Genomic DNA, 12,455 nt, shown 5'->3' with positions numbered 1-12,455 from the left:
TTTATAAATCATAAGTATGGTAACCACGGCGACAGACGCCACCTCACTCTGCCCTGCTAGGTGCTTTGCTTCGTCACAAAGAGCAGTGTGACGTCATGGACAGCAACTAATACTAATGCTAGTATATTCATGTTAATGTTAATTAATTAATATTAGTGAGAGTACAATCAGTAGTTTTAAAATTAATTCTTGTGTTCCTGTGAGTCTTAATGGTGATAGTGCTACTGATAGTTTTAATGCTAGTATTCATGTTAATATTAGTGATAATTAGAGTTACTGTTAGAGTATTTACACTAGAAGTCATGTTAGTTTCAGTGATAGCATTACTGTTATTATTAGTATTAGTAGTGTAGTTGTAGTTTGTGTCAGTTTGAGTCAGTTTTAGTGGTGATGATGATACTGTAAGTCTTAGTGATAGTTTTACTGTTGTAATATAAGTGGTATTTGTGTTAGTGTTAGTTATAGTGTATTTGTAGTTATGAGTGTATGTGGAGTGTGTATGTGAGTGTGTGGGTGTGTGTCTGTAAGTATTTGTAGTGTCTATTTGAGTCTGTGAATGTGTGTAATTGTGTGTGAGTGTCTGATTGTGTGTATAAATGTGTGTGGTGTCTGTGAGTGTGTGTTGTGTCTATGTGTATGTCTGTGAATGTGTGTCTGTGAGTTACTGTTATTATTAGTAATAGTAGTGTAGAAGTCGTCTGTGTCAGTGTTAGTGATGATGATACCACCTCACATTCTAGCACAGTTCCCAATTAGCCCTTTTCCCCAGCCTAGTTAATGCTGCCTCACAGTCTTCCCTGTGCTCAGTATTTGGGTTTTCCTGGCTAGAGCTACTCCCAGTCTCATTGTTATTTACTACTTGGTTTTTGGCTACTTGACCCTGGTTTGTTCTACGTCTACGTCTCCTGGTTTTTGGCTTTGGTACTTTTGCTCTTGTTCTGGTTTCAACTCTCGGCTTCCTCACAGTTTATGGCTCCGCCTCTGGTTATTTGTACTTTTGCACCGGCTAGTTTTTGGACCTCGGATTGTTCTTTCGACTTTTGGAGTTTGCCCTGGTTTTCTGCATAGGGTCCTCACTACTATTTCCTAACAATCTGGGTAAATAGCAACAAAATATTCTCAGAGGGGCCGGACAACAAATTGTTTGGTGGGAGCTGGAGAGAACCTAGAGCAGGCCCCGGGTAGTAAGCTCAAAATAATCATCTTTCCCAGTACTTGAGAGTCATATTTCCAGCACTTTACTGCGAATTTAATTGATTGATCAACATTTTCCCTAGGAGATGTGAAGCCATTGAGCCTGTAAGGTGCTTCACATTGAACTTGTTGGACTTGGAAAGTGCCAGATAAAAGCCATTTCTCATTTCCAGGCTGTTATTTCATGTAAAGAAGGTGACTTGAAAATTTAACATGTAATCGCCTTAGAGATGTAGTGTGCTCTCACGAGGCACCAGTTCTGTAGGGTTTGGGCATTTACGGGGACAATTATTAATTGTAGCCGTAAATCACAAAATGATTATTTTGATGGCTTTAGAATCCAACCATGCGGTATAAGTCAAACAACGCACACACACAAGTACTAATACACAAGAATACATTTATTAATACATAAAAAATCTAAACCTAACAGATCTTATCGAGAGGGTAATCAGAATACAAAAGATATATATTCATTCAGTTACAAAGAGTTACACATATCAAGAGGACATACGTTCGGTATATCATTCATTTAGACCGTTTCGTAAATGAACTTGGTTATAACTTCTACATTGGATACTCAAAACAAGTACATAACTCTTAGAAATTAAATTGATATCAACTGGTTGGGATAACAATTGAATTCTCAAGCTGTAATGCATTGAAGTTGAATACTCATCCAATCTCTGGGGATTCAGATCTCCTGCGGGCTCTCTGGCTCCGTGCCAGGCTGTGCTGTGCGGCTTGCGACGGTGCGCTGCTGATGCTCACTGACCGGCTAGTTAGTGTTGGCTTGAACTAGCAAAGTTTGTGCACAGGAGAAAAGATTACTTTGGGTCCCAGCAAGTCAGGAAGAGGACCGGTTCATTCCTGATGAAGCGCTAGTTCTGAATAGTGATTCAGCTGTCCACAGTTCCGACCTGTTCACAAGGCTTGCTTCTGATGCTAACCTCGGGTGGATCCTCTGGTTACTCTCTGGCAACCTCCGCTCTAGACTCTTAGAACGAAGGAAAGTTCTGGCACTGGGATACACTGGCCTTTCCGTGGTTGTCCGGGCTGAGACTGAGGATGGTCAGGAGGCGCACTGCGAGAATGTCCTGCCCTTGGAAGCCTTTCTGCTCCTGGGTCGTTACGTGTTGGAATTGTCTCACACCCCTGGAATTCTCCTTCCAAGTTCTGTGTTGCCTGTTTTTACCTGGAGGAACTTCTGCTCGTTCATTGGCTGAAAGTTTCATGGGCATCAGAGACCCACGAGGGTTACTCTGCCCTACGAGTCCCTGATTGGTTGATCAAGGTGAGATATGAATCACTTACTCCTGACACTTAGGAATGCAGTCCAGATGTCCATCTGGCACTCCGTAGACAGATAGGCACCAATGGATGACCATTGATCATGATAGCCAGGCTTAGTTAAGTGCATCCCCATTTGGGAGCTGTCCCTTATCAAAAGAAAACATCTTTAAATCAGCCTGCATGAATAGCTTTTCTGTGGCTGCACCACAGAGATGAAGAGAGAGATGGGGCCTCACTGGCAAGGGAGCAGAAAACTTAATTCCTGTATTTTATTAAGCCTCGCCACTATAGATGTTTAATTGACGAATAACAATATACATATTGTAACGCAACGGGATTCTGGTGGGCGCCCTAGCCACATTAGGTCGGCCCCCCACCGTGGGGGGCTTGAACTCAGGACTCCCGTGTTACTCAACAGGGACCCAGCCTGGTGAGCTAAAGAAAGATCTCTTCACAGCCCGGGGGCTGTAGTCCTGCTATCACAGGGAAGGGGCGGTGACATCACCGCTCTGGTAAGCCGGCTCTTACACAGCACCTGTCGGCTGTATGCGTTACAGTATATTAGAATTTCATTCTAGACCAATTATAGTACGGACCACATTTATACATCTAAGGTATGCCTTTAATTGACGTATATTCTACATATTTTGCCCACTGGGGAGCATATTTTGCACAAAACTAACTATATATTTATACGGTCCAAAGGCAGGTCAGGGCAGAGTCCGGGAGTCCATCAACAAGTAATCTATCCTGGGACGCGACAAGGTTAAAATCCCTGGGAGGGGGAAAACATGAACAGACAAAACATGGAGGTCCAAGGGTGACGGAGCGAGATCCTCAGGAGCTGGACGTAGGGTATCCTGGAGCTAGGTAGGACTCGTGACATCCTTACCCTCATGTTGAGCCCTGAGGACTGGAGGAGCTAGACTTTAAATAACAGTACACATAACAGGGTACAACTGGGGAGCTTAGCAACAATCACAGGACTAATAACGGGAGCAGTGGAGCACCCGCTAGGGGAGGGATGTTGGGCGTGACAATAATAAACTTCAAAAATGTAAACAGAATGATTGTAGGTAGAATGTAGTCGTACCTTAATGATAAAGCATAGTGATATTTCAAAGTTGATGGGAAATTTATTTTTTGACACAGAATCAGATTGAAATAACACAGACGACCGGGATATGTAATATCACTTTAAATCTCTGAAAGTCACAATCAGCTTGACACAAAGTACACAAGGAGTCCTGTCTGCACTAGAGTTCAAAGACCAGTCAGGCAGGCTCATAGTTCCTATTAGCTGTAGACCTGAGGAGAGCTAACCTGCACTAATTAAGACTGTAGACCTGAGGAGTTACTCTGCACCAGTGAGTAAGAAAAATGTTTAAGGGCTTTTTCAGGTTTTGAGTCTCTGTAAGAGGCGAAGCAGACTTGGCTCTTGAATGCAGGAGAGAAATCCAGAGGATTCCTACCCACCCCACCATGCAGTGAATCCTGCTCTGTAGGGGAATGTTGGGCTCTGTGGACACTGTGGACAGAGAGTCAGCACCAGGAATGGCTACTGGTGGATATTTCCCCGTTACTGAAAACTCTGCCAGATGCTGTAGCACCCCCTGGCGTTCACCCATCTGCACAGCACACAGTGGTTCCCTTGTCTGCACTGGTGCACCCTGTAGCTGTGGCCATAGTCAAGGCAGGACACCTGAAGATAAAGAGTGCAGTGCCTCTCTCACCAGCCGTGGCTCAGTGTTTGAGAGGATAGGTATCACTGTTATGGCCTGTTCCTCTTGATCCGCTCGTAGACGGCTGAAGCTGCTCTACCCACCCATACACTGGCCGTAGTGCCGACTATAGTTCCTGTGGCGATCCCAGCCTGCACAGTTATAGCGCCCCCGACCAAGAAGGCCCCAGCCACGCCTCCAGCCACACCCCCAGCCACGGTCAGCACAGGTATGGTCACCACACAGCCCACAGTCAGGCCAAACTTGATCTGATAGATCTGCAGGAACTTCTCACTCTTAGTGGCTGTGTACTCGCAGAGCTCCTCAAACTCCCGCTGGCTGACTTTGTCCTTTACATAGTCCAGCAGTTCTGTCTTCTTTACCTCCAACATCTCCCTCATCTTCTTTGGACGTTTCAGCATGTTATTGCTCTACAGAAAATGAGGGGTAAGTACACTTCAGAGTAAAGGATAGCTCCATATATCTTTTGAACATTCCAGTACACCCCAGAAACAAGCAGAAGACTACTCCAGAACACCCTGGACATAAGAGCCTATGCCAGAACACCCCAGACACAAACAGAATGCAAATGTACACAAAGAAACAAGGAGTGTCCATCAGGACACCCCAGAATGAAGCAAGAGGTACCCCAATTAAGCCTGTGAACTCCCACACACATCTATAAACACATCTATATTCACACACAATCATATATTTACCTGCCTATGCAGAAAGCCATCAAATTCCTGCTGCGCCTGCGGGAGAATGAATTCCTTCAGGAACCTCTGACGCTGAGAGCCCAGGATCTCTGAGAGCTCCTGGAAGTCCTGCTGACTGACTTCACCCTGCACATGGGACAGCAGCTCTACCTCCTTCTGTTCTACAGTCCTCCTCATCCCCTGTGTGGGGTTGTGCATGATACTTCTCTAAGGAAACAGAGTGCAAGGTCACTTTAGACTACGCCCTCTGAACTGCTCAGGGCTCCCCAGAAACAAGAAGGAGCCCACCCAAAGACACTCCAGAAACAAGCAGAAGATACCCCAGTGGAGCCCAGTTTCTCAAACACACACACACTCACACCTTCACAGTTTCACACACACTCTCACGCTCTTTCTCTCATACATACAGGTATACACTCACCTGCTCATTCAGAAAGTTGGTGAATTCCTGTTTCTCCCTCATGATGATGAGGTGAGTGTATTCCTTCAGGAATGTCTTACACTCAGATCCCAGGATCTCTGAGAGCTCCTGGAAATCCTGCGGTCTGACTTCACCCTGCACTCGGGCCAGCAGCTCTTCCTCTTTCTGTTTCACACTCCTCCTCATTCCCTGTGTGGGGTCGTGCATGAACCTTCTCTGAAGAAAGGGGGAGCAAGGTCAACAAGCCTAGGAGCTCAAACACCCTAATACAAATTCCATTGTCACGTTCTTTCTCTTTCACACACTGTTACCTGCTTATTCAGAAAGATGGTGAACTCCTGCTTCACCTGCAGGAGAGTGAGCTGGCTGAAGGCCTGGATGAGCTGGAGGAGGAAGCAAAGGGGTTACCGATAGAACTGACATTGATAGAGGTGTTCTGGAATGAAACATACATTTCAAGAAGTAATCTATACTGTCAGGTTGAAGGAACTGAGTCTTTTAAGTCTGAAGGGAGTGTCCCACACCGACAAGCTGAAGGAACTGAGTCTCTGTATTCTGAAGGAACTGAAGACAGGAGCACAGAATAGTTTGAAAAGGTTTACTGGGTCAGCAGGGAAGAGAGGGACACACCTTTGCAAGAGAGGATATTCTGTACTTGCTTGTGAAAATCACTTGTGCCACTTCCTGTGAAGACAAGAACAAGTTCAGTGTGGCTTCACTGGGCAGTGTGGGGTCTCTGCTTCACATTTTTACTGCACTATACTGGTTTTTACCATGATCTTTGAGGTGTTTTACCCTAGTGGTGTATTGATGGCTGTTGACTGGTTCAGTGAATAGTATCTCACCTTGAATTTCTCTGCCAGTGTCTTTCCTGTCACAGTTGACTGTATTGTCTGCAGAACTTGGACAATGTGGTTGATGTACTCTTTCAGGCAGTGCTGAAACGGTTCATTCATTTCTCAGAAAAACACAATGAGAAAACAAATGTAAACAAAAGCTCTTGAAGCTCTATAGTCTTGAATTTAGACTAGACTACTAGGGGATTTGATATTCACAATCCTCACAAATGCTGACATATGCAACCCAGTGGATTTCTTCAAAATTAACAGTAAATACCAACCAGAAACAAATGTAAAAACATGCATTGAAACTGAGAGCAGGAGGCACATCTTTACACAAAGAGTGGTGAGAGTGTGGAACAAGCTATCCAGATTCTCAGATCAATGAGCTACTATCTACTACAGAAGCTGGATTTCCTCCTCTTGTTTGTAACCTGCTTTAAGGCCATTAACAAACTCACAGCACTGCAGCACTTTACCACTGGAAGCTACCTGTAGCTGGTTTGCTGCTCAACACTACCTCACTGTGGTTGACCAGGACAACTGTCAATGGGATTAGGGGAGCTGCTCTGGGAGTGGAGCTGTCCGGTTTTTACCTTGCATGGTTCCCTGTTGACTCCAAAGCAGTCGGTCCCCAGGAAAGGGCATGAGGTGGCAGCATGGCCTCTTCTCCCTGAGGATCCTCAGAACCTGTTTGTTTGTCCCTGACTCCTCCAAGCGCTGAAAGCACAGACAGACATGTCGACAGGAAAGGGGTAGGATCCCATCCCTCTGTGTCTAAAATAATGCAGCTCTCAGCCTGAAGGAACAGGCTCTGGAGGGGGTTTCTTTAGTCTTTAGTCCCAAAATGACAGTCTGAAGGAACTGAGTCTCTTTAGTCTGAAGGGTGTGTCCCACACTGCCAAGCTGGAGGAACAGAGTCATTTTTAATCCATAAGGAGTGTCCCACACTGACAGACTGAAGGAACTGCTTCTCTTTAGTCTGTGGCCTGTAGTTGTCTGTATGAGGCACTGTTGTAGCTCCTGACCGGTCTAGAGTATCAGTATCTCTCTGGCTTTCTCAGCACGGGTCAGGGTTATATATATATATAAGGTCCATAGTATTTCTCCTACCTGGATGATTCTCTCCAGATGTCGGAATCCTCCAGACTGTCCAAATTCCCGAGTTTGTGTCCAGTCCCGCACCAGGAAATCAAACCCCTTTATCAGAGATTGAGAAAGATCTCATATCAGCTCACCTCACAAAGTCATGAAATCCTAACGATTTCTATAGATTGAAGAGCCTAACTTGCCGTCCTACAGTACAGCTCAAGTAATAATGTGCATGAGAATGATTGAAATAGATTAAATAGCCAAACCAATATTCTGAGTGAATTATGACAGCTGTTATGATGCCTGCAAATCTGCTTTCTCTCAATTGGACACTGCATGCCTTAGTAAATTGGTACTGCTGAAAACAATGTGTTTATGGCTGCTTTCGACACTGTTAACCATGATATCTTCCTTTCTCATGTTTGCAGAGACTGTGGCTGTGTTTGCAGTTTCTGACACTGCTTCCAATGGTTCAGGTCTTATCTGATGCTGGGGCCTATACTATTCAGAATTTGCCTGTATCTATGTGGTCAATTATAAAGATCACATGGTCTGATCTATCATTTCTATGCTGATGATACTTAAATCTACATCCATACTAAGCCTTACACTGAAGTGGCTGTCTCTGCACTAACTGCAGTGCAGTTATACTTTCTAATATAAAACCCTGGGTTACTCTAAATTTCCTTAACTTAAACTACAACAAGACTGAAGTCATGTTGCACCTGTTTAACACTAAGGTAAAGCCAGTGTAGTAGCCCTATCTGTGGATAGCAGTGTGCTGGAATTTCAATCAAAATTGAGGAATTTAGGAGAGATCCTAGCTTGACTTCCTAACCAGGTGCACGTGATCACATTACCCCTGTCCTGGAGTCCTTGCACTGGCTTCCTGTCAGGTTTCTTGTTGACTTCAAAATCCTCTTGCTCACCTATAAGGTTCTGCATGGCCTGGCACCTCAGTAACTGTCTGAACTATTATCACCCTACTCCCCACCTCGCAACCAGTTAAAACAGGCCCTGGTCTGCAGGTGATAAAAGAGATCTGATCTTTTTTTGTGTTCACTGCACTCAAGAGTAAATTTCATACCTGAAAATGCTTCAGGTTAAAGGCTCCTTCACCCTTTTGTGCCACAAGATACAGCAACTGCAAACAGAGTAAACACAAGCCATCTGTGTGTCAGAGACAGAGAAAGAGAAAGTCATACTGTAGGTTCTGTAGTTTATTGTTTCTGTTTTGGCAACAGTGTAATTTACCACTCATGCCAATAATCCTGAGAAGAATTTGAATCTGTCAGACAGTCTGACAGAGACACAGGCACTCATAAAAAATAAACATGGATACACATATAAAACAAATATACACATATAAAACAAATATACAAATACAATCACATACACAGGCAGACACACATGGGGAAAGATAGGACTGGCCTATTTATATAGCCCTGTGAGGAAAACCAGGCAGCACAGAGCATCACACACAACAGCACCTCGAGTCATGCAGTGCTGTGCTCATGCCACACGTCACCAGCAGGGGGCAAACTCATACCCCAGTCAGAGAGACCCAGCACTGCAATTGCTCCACAGTCCCAGTTGAAGGACCTGTGACACTGAGAGGTTCCCGGCTTTAGCCCCCCACTGCACCACAGCTCCCTTGTGCAGGTGCTGTGTGGCACATCAGGGGATAAGACCGTGGCCGGGTGCTGTACCTCCAGGTATTCCAGGTCTGTTTTCTTCACATCAGCATGAACGTTGAAGATCTGGGAGAGAGGACAGGGGAGACGTCACCTCTCCAGAGCACAGCAAGGTGTACAGAGTCATCAAGGAAGGTGGGACAGGGCCACGCAATTCTCACCATATGTGAGCTGAGAAAGACGCTCAGGGCAGACAGCTTCACACTCAGTTCCGTCTCCCGCAACAAATCCACGGATCCCTCAGTGTCCACCAGGAAGACAGCCAACTGGACAGAGGGGACAAAAACAGAATATTCTGATCAGAGATGCAGTGGTCATCTGTCTCCTCTTCCCTTCCGGTACCAACACAGAGCTGACAGAGCTTTACACAAAGGGTGGTGAGAGTGTGGAACAAGCTGCCCAGCCAATGGCTCAATGGCCTACTAACTACTGTACCAATCAGACTGGATGGGAATGACCTCCTCTTATTTGTCTGGTGATTTGATACACCAAAACCTTCCCATTCCTGAGCAGAGAATGCCACACAGATGCCCTGAGTGTGGACAAGTGGGTAACAGGGGCTGGTGAGGGTCAGTAGAGCTCTCATTCCTACTTATTCAGGATGCCTGCAGGGTCTGTGAAAGACTCTCTGACTTAGTTCAACCTGCACCTGTCTGAGTCATACAGTTGCGCCCCCTACAACAGATGAATTCCCAGCTTGCCCAGCCCTTGCCTTGCCCCCCTGTGTCTCCAGGAACAGAGGCCGGCTCCAGATGAACACACCCTTCGTCATGGTCTCAGTTCCAGGCTGCCACTCGAACCCTCGCAGAGGCTCATCGTCACTCATCCAGATGTCCTGTGTTCACAGGTAAGGGAGCATTCACAACCATGGTCATAAGACGGGACTTTACACAGAGAGTGGTGGGGGTGGGATGTCAGGGCCGTATGACACTGCTTTATACAGAGAGCAGAGGGGGTGGGGTGCTCTCACCATTTTAGACAGTTTGCGCAGGAGGTAGTTGAGGAGGAAAGACTTGCCCTTCCTCCTCTCCCCGACAATGGCCACCACACAGAGTGGAGTCTCCCTCACATCTGAGCGCAGGAAACACTGCCGAAGCACATTCTCTTTCAACAGGAGGGAGCCATCAGGACTGACATGGACCAGCTGAATGGGCTTGCCAGAGCCCTGGAAGTGGAAGACAACATTTAAAACTGAGACCAGGAGGCATTTAACTTTACACAGAGGGTAGTGGAAGTGTGGAGCAGAGTGCTGATGCCCACTGGACGGGCCTCTCTCTCTGACATCCCCCAGGTCAGAGTGCTTGCTGTTGCACCAGGAGCACAGGGCATCTAAAGTCTACCCATCTCACAGTGTACACTGTGCACCTGCCACACCAGGATTCTCCAGCAAGTGTATCTGGGTTTCAAAATGTTCCCTGTAGCCTGACTGTCAGGAAAGCTTCTAATGGAAAAAGAGACGAAGCCTCTGTGTGACCCTGCAGCCCTCGCAGAAAACAATACTACAACTCACCTCCTCTCTCTTGACTGTGCTCGCACGCTCACACACCTTGTGACATTGGGGACAGGTGATCACGAGGTCGACCCAGAAGGACTCGATGCAGTCTTGGCAGAACTCGTGGCCACACTGGATAATCACTGGCTTGGAGAAACTGCCCAAGCAAATGGAGCACTGAGGCTCAGACAACACGGAGCTTCCTATGTCCTCCTGCTCGAGATCGGGAAGCAGAGAGCTCTCTACTGCCTCCTGCTGCTGCTCAGACATCAGGCAGGCCGAAGACATGCTGGAGCGGAGGGAAGAGAGAGACCGAGACACAGTCAGCAGCCAATCCACAGCCAAAGACAGAAAAGGACTTGGATGGCAGGACCAGCTGTCCTGGAACTGAGTTGTCTTCTAAACACATTATTATGATTTTAAGTTTAAATCATAATAATACCTTTTTTCTGATGGGCACTGAGAATTCCCCATTGACTGTCCCAAGTCACAATAATCCTGTTTAGACAAAGATAAAAACAAGAACAAGGACCAATTCAAGTACGATAGCATTTATAAATACACACACTGACAGATCAGAGCAGTGTAACACACAGTATCAATCACTGACAGCCCACAGCAGTGTAACTCACAGTATTAATTACATACTGACAGATGAGAGCAATGTAACACACAGTATCGATCACACACTGACAGATCAGAGCAGTGTAACTCACAGTATCAATCACTGACAGCCCACAGCAGTGTAACTCACAGTATCAATTACATACTGACAGATGAGAGCAATGTAACACACAGTATCGATCACAGACAGCACACAGCAGTGTAACTCACAGTATCAATTACATACTGACAGATGAGAGCAATGTAACACACAGTATCGAACATTTACTTAGCAGTGTAGCAGACAGCAGTGATCACACACTGAAAATCAGCAATATTTAACACTGATCACATTGCTATGTATTTATGTTTCAGATACAGGTCCAGTATTTTCACAGTGTTAAATAGATTTTAAATTTCTCTGAAGCCATAATAGGCTCTTGAACCAAGAAGAAGTATAGTAAGACAGTAATAATAAGAGGAACAGCCACACAGAACTCAACACCACACAGTCCGTCCTATAATAATAATAATTGCTTACACTTATATAGCGCTTTTCTGGACACTCCACTCAAAGTGCTTTACAAGTAATGGGGAATCCCACTCCGCCACCAGTGTGCAGCCCCACCTGGATGATGATAATAACTTCAGCTCTGCTAGTCTAACACATCTGTACGATTTGCTCTAATTTCAATGGGCTGTACTGAAATACCACAGCTGTCTGGGCTCCCCTGATCCCTGTCTGTGTGGATGAGAAGATTTAATTTGTATTACTCACCAAAAGCAGCAGGTCCTTTTTCAGCAGAGTTGAAGTGAAAGTGAAAGATGTTCCATTTAAGGAAATTAGAACTGTCAATTATGAGCTGCTCACTCAGAAGGGTTCACAGAAATTGTTATGAAAGACTCTACTTTCGGCCCGACAGTCTTCTTTTAAATTCTGATCTCACTGGACTTTGTTGCATTGGACCTGTTTTATACCCCAATTACACTGGGCTTCATTGCACTGGACTGTGTTTTTACCCTGGTCTCATAGGTTCTACGTCATTGCACTGCATTTTTACTCTGATCTCATAGGTTCTACTGCACTGTGCTTTTGTCATAATTTCACTGGGTTTACTACACAGACTGGGTTTTTACCTGAAATCACTTGGTTTTATTGCATTACACTGTGATTTTATCCTGATCTCTTTGGGCTTTACTGTACTGTACTGTGATGATGTGGCCTGTTTACAGATATGTGTGGGTATTTTCCTCACCACATTACCAAAGAGGTCCCTGACAACAGTGCTAGAATGCTGTTCGACTGGAAAGCAAACATAAATCATACTGACAGATCAGAGCAGTGTAACACACAGTATTGGTCACACACTGACAGATCAGAGCAATG

At 45.4% G+C, this 12,455-nt stretch overlaps 1 protein-coding gene across 3 annotated transcripts; it reads right to left on the bottom strand.

Annotated features, from left to right (window-relative positions):
- Positions 1-3,801: 3,801 nt before the first annotated feature.
- Positions 3,802-12,209, bottom strand: LOC148825519 (RING finger protein 112-like). Of its 3 annotated transcripts, none has more exons than XM_088926204.1 (16): positions 11,847-12,209; positions 10,908-10,963; positions 10,484-10,754; positions 9,944-10,138; positions 9,686-9,808; positions 9,135-9,239; positions 8,989-9,039; positions 8,367-8,423; positions 7,301-7,387; positions 6,784-6,907; positions 6,194-6,306; positions 5,979-6,032; positions 5,660-5,731; positions 5,349-5,564; positions 4,928-5,134; positions 3,802-4,639 (listed from the first exon to the last, which is right to left on the bottom strand). In XM_088926204.1, exons 2-16 carry the CDS (start codon positions 10,937-10,939, stop codon positions 4,259-4,261), a joined length of 2,088 nt encoding a protein of 695 aa, XP_088782330.1. In that variant the 5' UTR covers positions 10,940-10,963; positions 11,847-12,209; the 3' UTR covers positions 3,802-4,258. The 3 variants fall into 3 exon arrangements, with proteins under 3 accessions (XP_088782330.1, XP_088782331.1, XP_088782332.1); XM_088926205.1 differs by lacking the exon at positions 11,847-12,209 and adding an exon at positions 11,610-11,687; XM_088926206.1 differs by lacking the exon at positions 8,367-8,423.
- Positions 12,210-12,455: the final 246 nt, after the last annotated feature.

This window comes from Atractosteus spatula, chromosome 10 (genome assembly GCF_055471065.1).
Source record: "Atractosteus spatula isolate fAtrSpa1 chromosome 10, fAtrSpa1.hap1, whole genome shotgun sequence".
In the NCBI taxonomy this organism is placed as follows: Eukaryota; Metazoa; Chordata; class Actinopteri; order Semionotiformes; family Lepisosteidae; genus Atractosteus; species Atractosteus spatula.
Note: the sequence above shows the minus strand (reverse complement) of the source record. Positions and strands in the feature narration are given on the sequence as shown.

Coding starts and splice junctions, on each gene's coding strand:
- LOC148825519 (XM_088926204.1), bottom strand. CDS start 10,939: ATGGGGAATTCTCAGTGCCCATCAGAAAAAAG. Junction 9,040..9,134: donor TCTTTCTCAGCTCACATATG/GTGAGAATTGCG, acceptor CCTCTCTCCCAG/ATCTTCAACGTTCATGCTGA. Junction 6,033..6,193: donor CACTGGCAGAGAAATTCAAG/GTGAGATACTAT, acceptor TTGTCTTCACAG/GAAGTGGCACAAGTGATTTT.